This window comes from Suncus etruscus, chromosome 6 (assembly GCF_024139225.1).
Source record: "Suncus etruscus isolate mSunEtr1 chromosome 6, mSunEtr1.pri.cur, whole genome shotgun sequence".
NCBI classification, from domain to species: Eukaryota; Metazoa; Chordata; class Mammalia; order Eulipotyphla; family Soricidae; genus Suncus; species Suncus etruscus.
The window spans coordinates 98,578,140-98,595,361 of NC_064853.1; the positions used below are offsets into that span (position 1 = coordinate 98,578,140).

General features: G+C 43.5%; 2 protein-coding genes across 2 annotated transcripts in view; one reads left to right on the top strand and one right to left on the bottom strand.

The window, feature by feature from the left end:
• The first annotated feature begins 206 nt into the window (after window positions 1-206).
• PIK3CB (phosphatidylinositol-4,5-bisphosphate 3-kinase catalytic subunit beta) overlaps window positions 207-17,222 on the top strand; it is a 74,597-nt gene continuing 57,581 nt past the window's right edge. The window contains exon 1 of the mRNA XM_049775819.1: window positions 207-299. The gene's annotated coding sequence lies outside the window, so the exon portion shown is untranslated. The remainder of the gene's footprint in view (window positions 300-17,222) is intronic.
• LOC126012099 (activated RNA polymerase II transcriptional coactivator p15-like) lies at window positions 4,937-5,776 on the bottom strand. Its single transcript, XM_049775906.1, has 2 exons — window positions 5,448-5,776; window positions 4,937-5,250 (listed from the first exon to the last, which is right to left on the bottom strand). The coding sequence occupies exons 1-2, from the start codon at window positions 5,749-5,751 to the stop codon at window positions 5,171-5,173; spliced, it is 384 nt and encodes a 127-aa protein (XP_049631863.1). The 5' UTR covers window positions 5,752-5,776; the 3' UTR covers window positions 4,937-5,170.

The following is a 17,222-nucleotide window of genomic DNA, read 5'->3' on the forward strand; positions in this document are numbered from 1 at the left end:
ACTCAGTAATCACTCCTGTGGGCTCTGGGGACCATATGGGGTGCTGGGGATCTAACCCAGGTCAGTCATATGCAAAGCAAGTTCTCTACTCACTATGCTAGCATTCTGTGCTCCCATCTTTATAATTTAGCACATTCAGGTGTTAATACCTTTTAAGATAAATTCTTTTTGTTTTTGTTTTTGTAGTTAACCTCTCATCTGAAACTTCATCTGAAAGTCTTCCATGAAATCTTCAACTGAAAAAACAAGTAATGCCATTTGTTTTTCTCAAAGACTGAAATGGGAGCTATCTTTCCAAGGTAAGTAACTAGTTTTTAAAATCTTCAAGTATTATATTATTTTCAAAAAATTTGGGGGGCAGGGTTGTTGGGCCATACCCGGCAGCACTCGGGTTTCTCCTGGCTCTGCACTCAGAAATCACTTCTGGTAGGATCAGGACCGATGCTGTGCTATCTTTCCTTACTGCTGTGCTATCTTTCTGGCCCTTTATTTTTCTAATTTTGGATTTATTTTTTTTTTGGGGTCACACCCAGCGGTGCTCAGGGGTTACTCCTGGCTGTCTGCTCAGAAATAGCTCCTGGCAGGCACGGGGGACCATATGGGACACCGGGATTCGAACCAACCACCTTTGGTCCTGGATCAGCTGCTTGCAAGGCAAATGCCGCTGTGCTATCTCTCCAGGCCCAAGGATTTTTTTTTTAAGTTTTTGGGCAACACCTGGTGGTTCTCAGCTGTTATTCCTAGCTCTGTGCTCAGAAATCACTCCTGGCAGGCTCAGAGGACCATATGGGATGCTGGCAATTGAATCCGGGTTTGTCCAGGTCGGCTGCATGGAAGGCAAACACCCTGCCGCTGTGCTATCTTTCCGGCCCCTATTTTTCTAATTTTAAAAATAGAAGGAAAATGTAAAATATGTTTCAAATCTAAATTTTTTGATCTGAGGAGAAGGTGAGGAAAGAAATTTGGGACTTATTGTTGTATTATTTTGATTATTGAGCCACACACATGGTACTCAGGGTTTATACCTGACAGGGTCAGAGGACTGTATTGGTTCCAGAAATAAAACCTAAATCAGCTGTGTGCAAGGTAAATGCCTTATCCATTGTACTATCTTTCTGGTCCATTATTATAATTATTATTTTCTATGGATGGTCTGAGTTTTAGGATTATTTATAACGGAGCTAATGAATTTTTGTGAAGTGAGAGTGGATTTTTTTTTTAGAGAGGCTAATTGAAAACTAGTTTTATTGGATTCTACCAGTTAGGTGGTCATTGGTTGCCCCAGGAAATGTCAAGAAACAATAAGTTAAGCTTGAAAAGATGGTGATAAAGTTACTTTTCAGTTCTAAGTACTGGAGTTAGAATTTGCATATCTGTGTATCTTGTTGTATATCTTCTTTCTTTTTTTTTTTTCATTTATGGTGGTTTTACTTTTTTCTGGTGGGTGGTGGTGGTCTTGTATATCTTAATTCAGTCATCTTTTAGATCAATAATGCCAACTATTTCCTCCTAGATTTATTATGATATAATATATCACATTATGTAATTGCTCACATATTTTATTTTACTATTATATTTGTCTTTTGGGCCACATGGGGCAGCACTTGGGTTACCTGCTACTTCTGCCCTCAGGAATCACTCCAGGTGGACTCTGGGGGGACCATGTGGATCGAACCTGGGTCTTCTTCGTGCAAGGCAAGTGCCCTACCCACTGTGCTATTGCTCTGGCCCACAAGTATTTTGTTTTATGGAGCTCATGGGCCAAGTCTTTGTATACCCCAGTGGTATGGGACTTGAGGAAGCCTGGCAGAGATCAGACTCAGACCCTTGCACAAGCAAGGCACATCCTCGACCACTTGAAGTATTTCCCCATACCTGCTCAACTGTTTTTATTTATTTATTTTGGTTGGGGTATGGAATATAGCGTGTGATAGGGGATCATGTATTGTGCCAGGGATCAAACTTAGATCAACTAGGGTTAAGGCATGTGCTTTAAACCTTGTATTATCTGCCTCTCAGGACACTTTAACTTCTTTTGTTGGACATTTGGGATTATTTTTTATATCCTGGCTGTGATTTGCTGTGATGAACATGAGGTGTGCAAGGATCTTTTTTGAATGAATGCGTTTTGTTGGGGAGGGGGATTGATGCCAACATATAAAATTGAAATTTCACAAAGAAGCTTCATTCTTTTTGGATAAGCCTCCATATTGTTTTTACATAGAGATTTAACCAGATAACATATCCATCAATGAAGAGTCAGGGTTCATTATATTTTGGGGGGGGGGGTCACACCTGGCAGCGCTCAGGGGTTACTTCTGGTTCTATGCTCAGAACTTGCCCCCAGCAGGCTCGGGGGACCATATGGGATGCCAGGATTCAAACCACCATCCTGCATGCAAGGCAAACGCCTTATCGCTGTGCTATCCCTCTGCCCCCCCCCCCCTTTTTTTTTAAATTGCATCCCCACTAATTGTTTCAGGCTTTTTTGTTGTTGTTCTTTCTGGCATGAAATCTTATCTCATTGATTTGAATTGCTGTTACTAAGTGACAGCAGACACACTTTCTTTCTTTTTTTTTTTTTGGTTTTTGGGCCACACCCGGCAGTGTTCAGGGGTTACTCAGAAATAGCTCCTGGCAGGCACAGGGGACCATATGGGACACCAGGATTCGAACCAAACACCTTTGGTCTTGGATCGGCTGCTTGCAAGGCAAACACCGCTGTGCTATCTCTCCGGGCCCCAGACACACTTTCTTTTATTTCTTTTTCTCTTTCCTTTTTCTCCCTTCCCTTCCTTTCCTTGCCCTTCCATTCCCTTCTCCCTCTTTCCCTTCCATCTCTCTCCCTCCCCTTTTTTCCTTCCACTGGTGGTTCTCAGGAATCACTCCTGCCTGATAAAGGGATCATTTTGGGGTACTGGGGAATTGAACTTGAGTTGGCCAAGTGCAAGGTAAGCAAGTGCCTTAGTGCTGTACTCTCTTTGCTTCCCACTTATTAAGCTTTAGATTGGAGAATTTTCTTTCTTTTTTTTTTTTTTTTTTGGTTTTTGGGCCACACCCAGTGACGCTCAGGGGTTACTCCTGGCTATGCACTCAGAAGTCGCTCCTGGCTTGGGGGACCATATGGGACGCCGGGGGATCGAACCGCGGTCCGTCCTAGGCTAGCGCAGGCAAGGCAGGCACCTTACCTCTAGCGCCACCGCCCGGCCCCTAGATTGGAGAATTTTCTAAGGAGCTGGAGAAACTTTTCATCTTGTTGACTGACACATATATAATAGTTGAGAAAAATATGATGGTTCAGGTGGATAATAATTGGCTAGTAATTTTATTTATTTTTTTGGATTTTGGGTCATACCAGCAGCACTCAGGGGTTACTCCTGGCTTTATGCTCAGAAATCACTCCTGGCAGGCTTAGGGGACCTTATGGGATGCCGGGATTCGAACCACCAACCTTCTGCGTGCAAGGCAAATGCTTTACCTCTATGCTATCTCTCCGACCCTTGGCTAGTAATTTATTAAGGAAAAATGTTGATGAGATTACAGGTCTTGGAGATGTTTTTGACGCTTTGCATCATATATATATTTATAACTAATGCTGTGACACTTGGGGCCAAACGAAACTTGTATAGCATAACACAGAACATGTGAGCTTTGCATGTGTCAGACCTGAGCAGTCAGCACTCGTAGCATAGCAAAGCAAAACAAAACACTTTAGAAATTTTGAAGAAGGTCATATTTCTTCGATATTTTTTTTTAGGGGGGTAAATTACATGTTTTGCTTTGAAAAAGTGGTACAGTTCAATGTGCATTTGTTTTTGTTTTTTAGGTTTATATTTGATTTAGAGTCTCTTAGATTTTTTTTGTTATGTTTTGTTTTTTGGCCACACCTGGTGAGCTCAGCGGTTACTCCTGGCTATGTGCTCAGAAATTGTTCCTGGCTTGGGGTTCCATATGGGATGCAGGGGATTGAACTGCAGTCCTTCCCTAGGCTAGTGCGTGCAAGACAGCCTTACCCCGCTTGCGCCACTGCTCTGGCCCCTAAATGTGCATTTGTTTTTATTAGTTCCTTTTCCTCCAGTTCTTTGTCCCTTTGTCTCTGCCTCAGGGTAACTTTTTCCTTAATATGCATTGCATGTTTACGCAATTAGAAAAAAATTACTCAAAGATTAGATTGTTGAACTGCTACAGTTTCTGTTCCTTTGATAATGTGCTTTTTTGCTTTTAATCAGAAAATAACTATGGTCAAATTGTCATATAGCTTAGCATGGACAGTAAGGATATTGTGAAAGAAATTCTGGCTATCTGTGTAGCATGACCTTTCAAAATTGTTTTCTTTGCTACAAGCATCTCACTTACCCTTTTGACTGCCACATGACAGAGGAAATAGACTGTAAAGGGCAGCATAAATGGCTGCCTTGTTGGTCTCAGTGAAGTGTTGTTGCAAGTGCTTGCTAAGTAATCGCTTGTGTGTTGAATTTGTGCTCATATGGAGAACCAGCTAATTTTATGGATAATGCATTTAAGTGTGGTTTGATAAGATATGTCTTGAGTTTTTTTTTTTTTTTTTTTTGGTTTTTGGGTCACACCCGGCAGCGCTCGGGTTACTCCTGGCTCTACGCTCAGAAATCGCTCCTGGCAGGCTCGGGGGACCATATGGGATGCTGAGATTTGAACTACCATCCTTCTGCATGCAAGGCAAACACCCTGAGGTTTTTTTTTTTGGATTTTGGGTCACACCCAGGACACTCAGGGGTTACTCCTGGCTTGGGGGACCATATGGGATGCCCGGGGGAACATCGATCCGAGGTCCGTCCTCGGTCAACTGTGTGCAAGGCAGATGCCCTACTGCTGCACCATATGTCTGAGATTTAAATAAATTGCTGCTTTTTTGTGAAGGGAATCTACTTTTTTTTTTTTTAAGATTGTGTTATGTGATTTTTATTTTACACTACACGTGGTAGACACAAAGCAATCCTCCTTAATAAAGGTGACAATTAGCTTCACTCAGAACATTTTTAATAATGCACGTAAAAAAAAAGTCTTCATCTTACAAATTATTCTGCAATCCAAATATACAATAGCTTGGAAAACAACATTTAGAAAACATAAGCCAATGTAAAAAGACAGATTAAAACAACTAGAACAGGACAGGCGTTATATGGCTCTGATTTTACAGTTTTCTTACTGCATCATCAATGTCAGAAATCTGTTCCTTCAGCTGGCTCCATTGCTCAGGATTTAAAGAAATACCTTTTCTGGGGGCCGGGCGGTGGCGCTAAAGGTAAGGTGCCTGCCTTGCCTGCGCTAGTCTTGGACGGACCGCGGTTCGATCCCCCGGCGTCCCATATGGTCCCCCAAGCCAGGAGTGACTTCTGAGCGCATAGCCAGGAGTAACCCCTGAGCGTCAACGGGTGTGGCCCAAAAACCAAAAAAAAAAAAAGAAATACCTTTTCTTCCTGGTTTCATTTCTCCTTCCGTATCCATCCAGTATTCTCTAATATCAATTAAGACTTTCCCTTTAAAGTCCCGGACACTCACGTACCGCATCTTCCCAATCTGAAACATGTTGTCATCTCTGCTGCTGCTGCTCTGCTTAGAGGAGGCCAGGGCTCTGGAAGTTTCACCAGTCTTTTGCCTTTTTACAGGTTTCTCTGGAGCAACTTGCTTTTTCCTCTTTAACTTTTTGTCCACTTCACTGTCAGAGTCACTGCCAGAAGAGCTTGAAGAAACAAGTTCCTTTGACTTAGGCATTGCTCCTCTCCGCTTGCAACCTCGCCCGCTCGCTCGTTCGCGAATCGGGAATCTACTTTTTTTTACATGTTCCTTTCATGCACAGGCTCTAAGTAACTGCCTGGCCCTGCATGGCCTCCATGCAGTTCTGGGTGCATTAACCTCCGAAATACCCTCCCAAACACAATGAAACCTTAAAGTTAGTAGTTACCAATTTGTTATTTTAATATAATGAGACAGTCTACTTGTATTGGTAGGGGGATGGTGAGGCCTTTCTCGGCCCAGCTCCAGCAGCCCCTATGGCTTGGCAAGTCTGAAGGTTGCAGGGTGACAGCGGAGAAATTCCAAAGCAATCAGATGAAGTTCCAGGAGTCGGCCAGCTTTATTTCACAGTGCTAACCGCCATGTACATTTATTTCCTCACACGGCTTCTATGATAAGCCTTTTCCAAGCAGCCACTTACTTATTTGCTCCTTCTTTGGCTCTCTCTTCTTCTGTCTTCCTTTCAGCTGCTTCTCCAGGCTTCCTTGCTGACTGACTCCCCTTGCTGACTCGAACTCTCCTTCTTATTCCCTCTCTCCTGCCCCAGCCAGATGCCTCTACCCACCCATTCCAGGTGTGGGCAGTTCTGATCATTCAGGTGGGATAAACAAGTTGTGGGAGGGAATACCCACATCAGTTAATAGAGATTATTCTCTACAGTCCATGACTATAAACCCCTGATTTGGGCAAGTATATTTTTGTTAGCTTGCTTTGGGGCCATACCTTGTGGTGCTCGGGACTTACTCTTGACTTTGTGCTCAGGGATCATTCCTGTGGGGTTTTTGGGATCAAACCTAGTTAAGCCCAAGGTGAGTGTCCTGCCTCTCCATACTGTCTCTCTGCTTCATGGGCAAGGATTTTAAAGCACCTTTGGGGGCCTCCTTCTGTACTTCCTATGCAGCCCTAAAACTGTAAAGGGAAAAAAAAAAACTGTAAAGGGGTGGGGCTGATCCCTGGCATCTCATTTGGTCCCGAGCCTACCAAGAGTGATTTCTTTCTTTTGGGGGTGTGTGTGGTCACATCCAGTGGTGCTCAGGGGTTACTCCTGGCTCTGCATTATTGGCAGGCTCGAGGGACCATATGGGATACCAGGATTCGAACCACTGTCCATCTTGTGTTGTCTATGTGCAAGGCAAACACCTTACCACTATGTTATTCTGCCCCCCCAGGAGTGATTCCTGCTGTGCTAGCACTTTGGCACGTTTGTGTGTGCATATATGTGTGTTTTTTTGTTTTGTTTTATTTAATTAATTTATTTATATATTTCGTTGCCTGATTTTAAACTCAGTGTTATTTTCTCATGGTAGCTTAGCTTTTTTTTTTTTTTTTTTTATTTCAGGGCCACACCTGGCTGTGCTCAGGAGTTACTTCTGGCTCTGTGCTCAGATACTACTCCTGGCAGGATTGGGGACCCATATGGGGTGCTGGGAATAGAACCAGGGTCCTCCCCAATTTTAAACTGTATTACAAAGCAAAAATTATCTAAATGGCATGGTATTGGAATAGAGACATCCTCAGATCAGTGGAATAGACTCTGGAAACAACCAAAATGCCCTTCAACAGATGAATGGCTAAAAAGAAACTATGGTACAGATATACAATGGAATATTATGCAGCCATCAGGAGAGATGAAGTCATGAAATTTTCGTATATGTGGATATACATGCAATCTATTATGCTGAGTGAAATAAGTCAGAGGGAGAGAGATAGACAGAATAGTCACTTATATATGGGTTCCAAGAAAAATTAAAGACATTATAGTAGAGGCCGGAGAGATAGCATGGAGATAGGGCATTCGCATTGCATGCTGAAGGACGATAGTTCGAATCCCAGCATCCCATATAGTTCCCCAAGCCTGCCAGGAGCGATTTCTGAGCATAGAGCCAGGAGTAACCCCTGAGCACTGCTAGGTGTGACCCCAAGCCCCACCCCCTTCCAAAAAAAAGTACATTATCGGGCTGGAGAGATAGTATGCAGAAGGACGGTGGTTCAAATCCCAGCATCCCATATGGTCCCCCGAACCTGCCAGGATTGCTTTCTGAGCATAGAGCCAGGAGTAACCCCTGAGTGGTGCTGGGTATGACCCAAAAACCAAAAAAAAAAAAAAAAAAAAAAAAGTACATTATTGTAATAAGGCCCAGAGACAATAGAGTTAAAGGCTAGAAGGGCCAGAAGGACCTGCTCACAATTTGATGCTCCCCGCAAGAGTGGTGAATGCTGTTAGGGAAATAACTACATTAACAACTAGCATGACAGTGTGAAAGAATGAGAGGAGAATCCCTGTCCCGAATACAGATGGGTGGGGGAGGAAGGGGCCATTGGTGGTGGGAATATTGCACTAGTGAATGAGGGTATTCTGTGTATGACTGAACCCCAACTACAAACATGCTTGTAATTACAGTGCTTAAATAAAGATTTATTAAAAAAAAATAAAAAGCCATTCCACGTTGGCTGCATGCAAGGTAAATGCACTATCCCCTGGTCTATCTATTGCTCTGGACCCTTGTAGCTTAGTATTATATATGTGTCTTGTTTTGTTTTGTGTTGTTTGTTTGTTGGACTCACCCAGCAGTGCTCAGGGGTTACTCCTGGCTCTGTGCTCAGAAATCACTCCTGGCAGGCTCGGGGAACCCTATGGGATGCTGGGAATTGAATCCCGTTGGTCCCAGGTTGGCTCATGCAAGGCAAATGCCCTACTGCCGTGCAATCACTCTGGCCCCCTATAAATTATTAATCATTTAGCACTTAGTTCCTCAGGACCATTTCACGAAAGTGAGGAACCACAGCGAGTCCCTGTGAGTCTGGAACTCACAGTCTAGACTCATTGAGCCTGAGTGACAGCAATAGAGCGCTCAGGGATTACTCCTGGCTCTGCACTCAGTAATTGCAGAGGTTGGCTACGTGCAAGGCAAATGTACCGAGTGTACTATCCATTGCTTCAACCTCATAGCCTTGTTTTAAGGCATCTTGATTTCTTTTTGTGATTTCAAATACATACTGTTTTTATTATTATTATTATTAATGGCCATAATGCTGCATATTTTCTTTTCTTTTTTTTTTTGTTTTTTTTTTTTTTTGGGGGGGGTCATAACCAGCAGCGTTCAGGGGTTACTCCTGGCTCTGCACTCAGAAATCGCTCCTGACAGGCTCAGGAGACCATATGGAATGCCGGGATTTGAACCACTGTCCTGCTGCATGCAAGACAAATGCCCTCCCTGTATGCTATCTCTCTGCCCCCCCCTTTTTTGTTTACAGTGCTGCATTTTTATCCTCCTGACCAATTTATTTTATAATAAGAATTTATACCATTTGACCCCCTTCCTCCTTTGTTTTCCCTAACCTATCTGTTCTTTTTCTATCCAGAGCATATAAGGTAATGCTAGACATGTAATATGACAGTCTGATCTGGAACAATTGTAGGTGAGGGTTTTAAATCTTTCGGAAACCAAGTGCCCTGGGATGTACTGTGTGTAGCTTGTAGGCCAGGGAGGCTGTGGGATTCGGAAAAGCTTTCACCTGAAGTGTCTCTTTACTTCCTGTCCCAGTATTCCACCCCCAGCATCTTTAGGTTTGAGCCTTTGGGGTTTGAGGTGAAAGAACCAGAGCCTGTCATGGATACTTTTCACTGTCTATTCTGCTTCATCACAAGTCCTTGGCACTCCATCTGAGTTAAGTAGGATTGGCCTGCCTTCTACTCAGAGCTCGGCTGCAGGTTTAGATGGACACTGCTCCCATGGCTTTATTCTTTGACCATGACCCCCTTTCAGATGGGTGATGGGGCCCTTCTCCAGAGAAAGAGAACTCGATACCAAGCAAGGATGGATCTTCCTTCTGGTTTTTCTTGGCGTTCTAGTTTAAGAGTTTATCCCTTGTTTACTGCCCATAGTGAAGGGGAAATGAAAGTTGCACATGAAACCATTTTGCCATTCCCAGCTCTGGTGCTGAACAGTAATTGGTCCCTCAGGAAAACCCTGAGCTCAGACCAGCACCGGCAGCTTAAACAGCATGCTGCCAAGTAGTCCTGAGGGCTTGGGAGGGATGCCAGCTTTTTGCAAGGATGCTCTTTTAATTTCTGTACTTACTACTTACTTTCAAATGACAGCCGATACGTAATAGGTTTTGAGCCTGGAATAATGCTTTTTTTCTACAGCCGAAAGCTATTTAAGATTCTTTTCCTGTTCCTGTTACCTGTTTTCCTGTTATCTGTTACAGAAAGTTCAGAAGATTTTCTGACTTGAGTTCCATTCCTTGATTGAGCCTGCTGGTTCGTTACTCACCAGCACACACTAATGTGACTGGGCGTATGACTCATCTTAACCTCACTGGCATGTTGGTCTCCTCTGATGCTGGGCCATTCTCATGGCCATGATGTCACTGGCTTTAAACAAGGACCATAAATTGATGGCTGCCATTTCTGGGCTAAGATCTAGATGCGTCTGGAGGAACACATATTGCTCGTTTTGCGTGTTGTGTTCTCTGTCACTGGAGTGAGGAGCATTCGTCATCTAAGCACACACGTGTTTAGAAACTCGGTGCTTACGTCTGCCTCCCTCCTGCACTGAAATCATTTGAGTGACTTATTAGGGAGAAGAGGAGAGATGCAGTCTCGAAGGAAGACCTAAGGGGAACCCAGAAGACTGCTAAGGTTCATCTAGTTTATATTCCTGTGCAAGGGGTACTTGATGGTGCTTGGGATCCCGTGTGCTGAATCAAACAGGAGGCTGCCACATGCCTATCTCTGGCACCAGCAAATTTAAATGCCATTGGTTTACTTGTGCTGAAATGGAATTGCTGCAAGTACAGGCAGCAAGAGCTGTATAATTCTTAAGTATATCTACAAAGGAAGGACACATGCACTTAAAAAATAGAACCATTGACGATATTTCAGGGCCTTGTTTGGGAGACCCAGGTTTTTCCCCTTCACTGCCAGGACTCCCAGCATGCACTGGGTGTTTGCCTGAGCTCTATTTGGCCAAATCTTGTCTGGTGTCACCCCTAACTCATGCACCCCCCCACTCCCATTGCCTGGGAGGCTCAGAAAAGGAAAAAAGTCACGGATGCCTGAGGCTCAGCAATGCCAGCCTGTTCTGCTTCTCCTTGTGGGCGTAGGATTCCCTTGGAGCTGTCTGAGCTGCTCTTCATGACAGACACGTGCAGGAGTTTGGCCTCTGTGGACACATGTGGGAGGAAGTGCTCCCTTAGATTGTTTGCCGTCATTGTCACACACTGCAGCGATAGTTTTTGCAGCAATTCCAGCACTGGCTCATCTTACTTTCCTTCTGGAACAGTACCATTAACTTTATCAATGTTAATGGCAACCTTTGGAACATCTTTAGTTCTTTATATACATTGTATTTGTATTTTGCCACAAGGAATAGTACCTTAATTTTTTTTTACTTACTTATTTATTTTTTGGTTTTTGGGTCACACCTGGCAGTGGAGCTCAGTTTCTCTTTGCTCTGCACTCAGAAATCACTTTTGGCAGGCTCAGTGAACCATTTGGGATGCTGAGGATTGAACCCAGGTCTGTCCACAGTTGGCATGCAAAGCAGTACCCTACTGCTGGTGCTATCACTCTGGCCTGCACCTAAAATTTTTTTAAAACATTTTGAGCACAGACTCTAAGATGAAATGTGTAACCTGATTGTAACAATTAATATTTATTCAAAAGTTAACATTTATTTATTTATTTATTTATTTATTTATTTATTTATTTATTTATTGGTTTTTGGGCCTCACCCAGTGATGCTCAGGGGTTACTCCTGGCTATGCACTCAGAAATCGCTCCAGGCTTGGGGGACCATAAGGGACGCAAGGGGGATTGAACTGCGGTCTGTCCTAAGCTGATGTGCGCAAGGCAGACCCCTTACTGCTTGTGCCACTGCTCAGGCCCCTAACATTTATTTTTATCATTTTGGTAATGGGGCCATACTTGGCGGTGCTCAGAGTTTACTTGGTGGTACTCAGGGCTCTCTGTTCAGGATTTATTCCTGGCCGGTTTGGGATTGAATCCAGTTCAGCTGCATGCAAAGTAAATGCCCTAAGAGCCCAAACTCGAGTTCTTGTGCTGTATATAGCTAACTGTGTCCCAGAGCTTTTGGACCTTTTATTGTTTTGGTGCTAAACATATCAGAATATCTCAGACTGCTCAGCTTATGTGGGTGGCAATGGATCAAGTCACAGCCCTGCATTCAGTAATAGGCCCTTCTTTTGCTACTGAGTCATCACTTAGGCTTTTTTTTTTTTTTTTGATGTTTTGTTTTATTTTTGTTGTTGTTGTTGGGTCACACCCAGTGGCTCTCAGGGGTTACTCCTGCCTCTGCACTCAGAAATCATTCCTGGCTGAATTGGGGGACCATATGGGGTGCCAGGATTGAACCACCGTCCATCCTGGGTTGGCTGCATGCAAGGCAAACGCCCTACCGGCCCCACTAATTTTATTTTGTGTGTTATTTTGTTTTGGTTTTAGGTCACACCAGGCAGCACTCAGGGGTTACTCCTGGCTTTACGCTCAGAAATCGCTCCTGGCAGGCGCTGGGGACCATATGGGATGCTGGGATTTGAACCACAGTCCATTTGAATGCAAGGCAAACGTCCTATCTCCATGCTATCTCTCCAGCCCCAATTTTATTTTGTTTTTAATACCACTCTAAGCAGTGCTGAAGGATTACTTTCGGAAGGTGGGGTGCTAGGGATCAGGTTGTACTGTGTAACGCAAATGTCCTGTCTGCTATACTATGGCTCTGGACCCTGGGCTTTTTTCTTTTTAAAGAAGTGTAGACTGAGGGGCCAGAGTGATAACACAGCAGTAGGACATTTGCCTTGCACATGGCCAACCCATATGGTCTCCGAGCCTGCCAGGGGCGATTTCTGAGTGCAGAGCCAGGAGTGATCCCTGAGCACCCCCAGGTGTGTCTTGTCACTCCCCCCAACCCCCAAGAAGCAGAGTCTGAGATACCCACCTGGGTATTTCTTGGTGGCTCCAAATGCCAGAGATACTAGAAGTTAAACCCTAGTGGACTCTACACAGGGAGGTGAAACCCTCCACAGCAACACAGTAACAAAAGAGTATGTCTAAGTATTAAAGAGTATAAATGACCTTATATAATGTAAAGTGACTGTTCTGTGGTGATTTGTAGAATTCTTTTTTTTTCCTAGAGTTTTTTCTTTCTTTTTTTTTTTACTGTTTTTTTCTTTCTTTTTTTTTTTTTTTTTTACTAGAGTTATAGTGATTCAGATAAAAGAACCCTCTTTAGAAAATGAAGCTTTACAATTTTCTTTAGTCTACTTAAATATCTGCTGTGATCACTTCAACAGCTCAGGCTGATTGTTCTGATTTTTCTTTTTCAGCCTTGGAGGTGGGAAGACTGGAAGCCCAGATAAATTAAGATTCCTTCACTCTGGGGGTCAGAGAGAGATAAGAGGATAGGTGATAAGTTGAATGCTTTCCTTGCACACTGCTGACCCAGGTTTTTTTCCCTGGCATTTAATGTGGTCTCCTTATCCCCATCTGGGGTAACTTCTGGGTGCAGAGTCAGGAGTAACCCCTGAATATTATCATATATGGCTCCAAAACAAACAAACAAAAATGGTTCTTGGTACATCATATAGAAGTAAATACAGGGCAGATACTACCGTAATTAATTGAAATATTTTCTTTTGTTCTCTTAAAATTTCTTACTTTTTGGGTGGTGGTGGGGTATACCCAGCAGTGTTCAGGATTATTCCTGGCTCTACAGGAGTCATTCCTGGTGGTGCTGGGGACCATATGGGATACCAGGGATTGAACCCAGGTCGGCTGTGTGTGAGGCCCTGCATGAGGCCCTACCCGTCGTGCTTTGGCTCTGGCCCAGATTTCTTTCTTTCTTTCTTTCTTTCTTTCTTTCTTTCTTTCTTTCTTTCTTTCTTTCTTTCTTTCTTTCTTTCTTTCTTTCTTTCTTTCTTTCTTTCTTTCTTTCTTTCTTTCTTTCTTTCTTTCTTTCTTTCTTTCTTTCTTTCTTTCTTTCTCTCTTTCTCTCTTTCTTTCTTTCTTTCTCTCTCTCTTTCTCTCTCTCTCTCTCTCTCTCTCTCTCTCTCTCTCTCTCTCTCTTTCTTTCTTTCTCTTTTTTTTTGGGTCACACACGGCTGTGCTCAGGAAGTTGCTCCTGGCAGGCTCAAGGGACCCTATGAGATGCCAGGATTCGAACCACTGTCCTGCATGCAAGGCAAGAGCTTTACTTCCATGCTATCTCCGGCCCCGATTTCTTAAATTTTTTTTTGTTTGTTTGTTTTGTTTTTGGGCCACACCCGGTGGTGCTCAGGGGTTACTCCTGGCTGTCTGCTCAGAAATAGCTCCTGGCAGGCATGGGGACCATATGGGACACTGGGATTCGAACCAACCACCTTTGGTCCTGGATTGGCTGCTTGCAAGGCAAACGCCGCTGTGCTATCTCTCCGGGCCCTTTAAATATTTTTAAAAGTAATGATTGGTTGAACTATTTCTTCCAAATAACTAGTTTATTTTGATTTTTGCTTGTCATTTGATTTAAAGATGTAAAATGCAGGGCCGCTGCTGGCCTGCTGCTGGGGAAGCTGAAAACATTTCACCTCTTTCCTCCCTTTTAGCCAGGGAACAATTGACAGGATATGGTTTTGTAATTACAGTCTGAGGGCTTAGTAGAGCTAATGGTCATTGCTGAAGTTCCTGTACTCTCCCAGTATCATTTTCTCTTAAAGCTTCCTTCATGGGTGTCCCCCGTGATTGGATGCTTTAAGAAAAGTGATGCAGAACTGGTGGGGTTCCAATGGACAGCTTGGAAGAACTTTTGCCTTAAAGAAAATAAAAGGAGGGGATAGGAATAAAAGGGAAAAAGTTAATTGCTAATTAATGAAATTGCATGGGCAGTACATTTCCTTCTTATAATGAAAACGGTCTGTAACTCCTAAAATAAGCCCTCACAACCTGCAACCAAGTTACTTTGTGGGTAGACTCTGGTGTTGATACAGTGATAAAAAGGGCTGGAGGGAGATGGGGTGAGATTAGAGAGAAAATGGATCTGCAGACTATAATCCTCTCTAACAGTCTGCCTGCTTCCCCCCCTTTTAACTGCCTTATATAGTGCTCACTGGTTACCCTACTTAAGAAGATACAAAATGAGAGGGTTTTTCACCTTTCCTGGCTTTTCAACTCAAACCCACATCCTGTTTCCCAGTCCTTAAAGTTTCTTTTGAATTTAGCCTTCAGCTTGGCTGCCTAAAGACTAGACCCTAGAAAGCAGTCAGTGAGAGTATCCTGGTACCTATCATTCTCTGTCTGTCTCCTGCTCACCTACGCCTCTCTTCCCCACTCTTTTTCCTCTTCATTCATCTCTCTTCCTCCTTCCCTTTCCCTCTCCTGCACACATGCTGGCCATACTGGCCATCTCTTCCATTGACCAACTTGACTGATGGCCATGAAAAGGGAGAATTGAGGATCCTTGCCCCAGCCACTCTTGGGGGAGATGGGAAGCTTGTCTCTTTAAAGACTGCCTGAGAGATAGCACAAGCAGTTTCTGGTAGAGAGCCAGGAGTAACCCCTGAGTGCTGCTGGGTGTGACCAAAAGCCAAAATAAACAAAAAACAAAATGCTGTCTGGGATGCTCAGTCACTGGCAAACAGTCCTCCCACTCTCCTTGATCCTTATTTTATTTATTTATTTAGGTTTGGATTCTTATTTTAAGCCCAGGCTCTGTTCAGTTCTGGATCAGTGGTAGTGGACTGTGAGAATCGTAGCCATTGTTCTGGATAGCAGTCATCTAGGTGAAGAGGGTCAACTGCCTCTTGTGGGCTGCTGTTGAAATTTGGAGAGATGATTTTGTTGTAGGTGTTCTTGATAAAGTGATGGGGTAGGTGCTAGGAAAGCAGGTGGTGCAGTGCACAGGGCAAGGATAATATGTAACCACCCTCAACTCCCCAGTGTTTCGATGACTGACTGGGGTTTGCACTCATGCCTGGTTGTGGCTCACAGACCACACTTCTAGTTGAGGTGATCACACATAAGGCCTCAGCACTTGCCAGGGACATGCACATTCAGTTGTGGGCCTCCTATACCTTCGGTAGGAATTCTTATTTGGCCTTTGTGTGTGCTCGATTTTTCCATTTCAGTGCATGTTGGGAGATTATACACTTTAGTTTACTCACACAAACTTAGATGCCTACAGCTGGGGATTGCACCTTCTGTGATGCCTGGACTTCCAGACATCAGAGCTGCTGGATTGCAGAGGAACAAGTGGGCGGCAAGGGATCAAAGCGAAGCCCTCAGACTTAGAAGATGGGTGCTTTTGCTATTGAGTTATCCCTGGGTACCCTCTACAATGCAATTAAAAAATTCCCTCCAGGTATTTTTTTTCACTATAAAGAAATCTATACACATTTAGGTTAGGAAATAAGGTGTCATTAGTTTTAAAGTTTACGGTGCTGATGCCAAGTTATTGCACCCTTCTATCTACTAAATTGTCTAGAATCCTCTACTACTGTCCTCCAGGCATTTATTTATGTTATTGGCTAGGAAGTTATGTGAGGCTGCTTTGAATATATATATATATATAAAAACTTAAAATCATTACATTTAAAAATGTGTAAAGTAATAAAGGAATTAAGAAGGAGAGTATTGAAAATCATTCTCTTAGATAGTATTTAAAGTATATGAAAATCTTGAGACCTGACTTGTCAGCAATTTTTAATTTAAGGAAAACACAAGGAACGGAGCACAGCAGGGCTTTTTGCCTTGCACGCAGCCTATTCAGAAGGGACTGCAGTTCTAATCTCGGCATCCTATATGGTCCCCGGTCCCCCGTGCCTGCCAGGAGTGCTTCTGAGAGCAGAGCCAGGAGTAACCCATGAGCTCCACTGGGTGTAACTCAAACCCCCTCTCCCCCCCCCCAAATTAAAATGAATTAAAGGAAAGCACAAGAGGCTGGAGTGATACTACAGTTGGTAGGATGTTTGCCTTGCATGTGGCCAACTTAGGTTGAATTCCTTTGGACCCCAAGCCCACCTTGGAATGATCCTTGAGCATGAGTAATCCCTGAGCTTGAGCCACTGGGTGTGGCCCCAAAATAAAACAAAAAGGAAGCACAAACACTATAATTTGTCCCCATATCATACAGGTCACCCAAAGCATTTATAAAGGCTGAACTTAAAAACAGCTATATTAAATTATCTATATGGCGATTGATATTTAAAAACTATTTTACCTTGAAATATTTCCTTTAATAATTCACGCCTTGCTAAGAAGAACCTTTCTAGGTCTCAAGCACAGCAACCTTTTTTTTCTTCCGTTTTTGTTTTTGGTTTTGGTTTTTGGGTCACACCCCGCAGCGCTCAGGGGTTACTCCTGGCTCTATGCTCAGAAATTGCGCCTGGCAGGTTCGGGGACCACATGGGATGCTGGGATTCGAACCACCATCATTCTGCATGCAAGGCAAACGTCC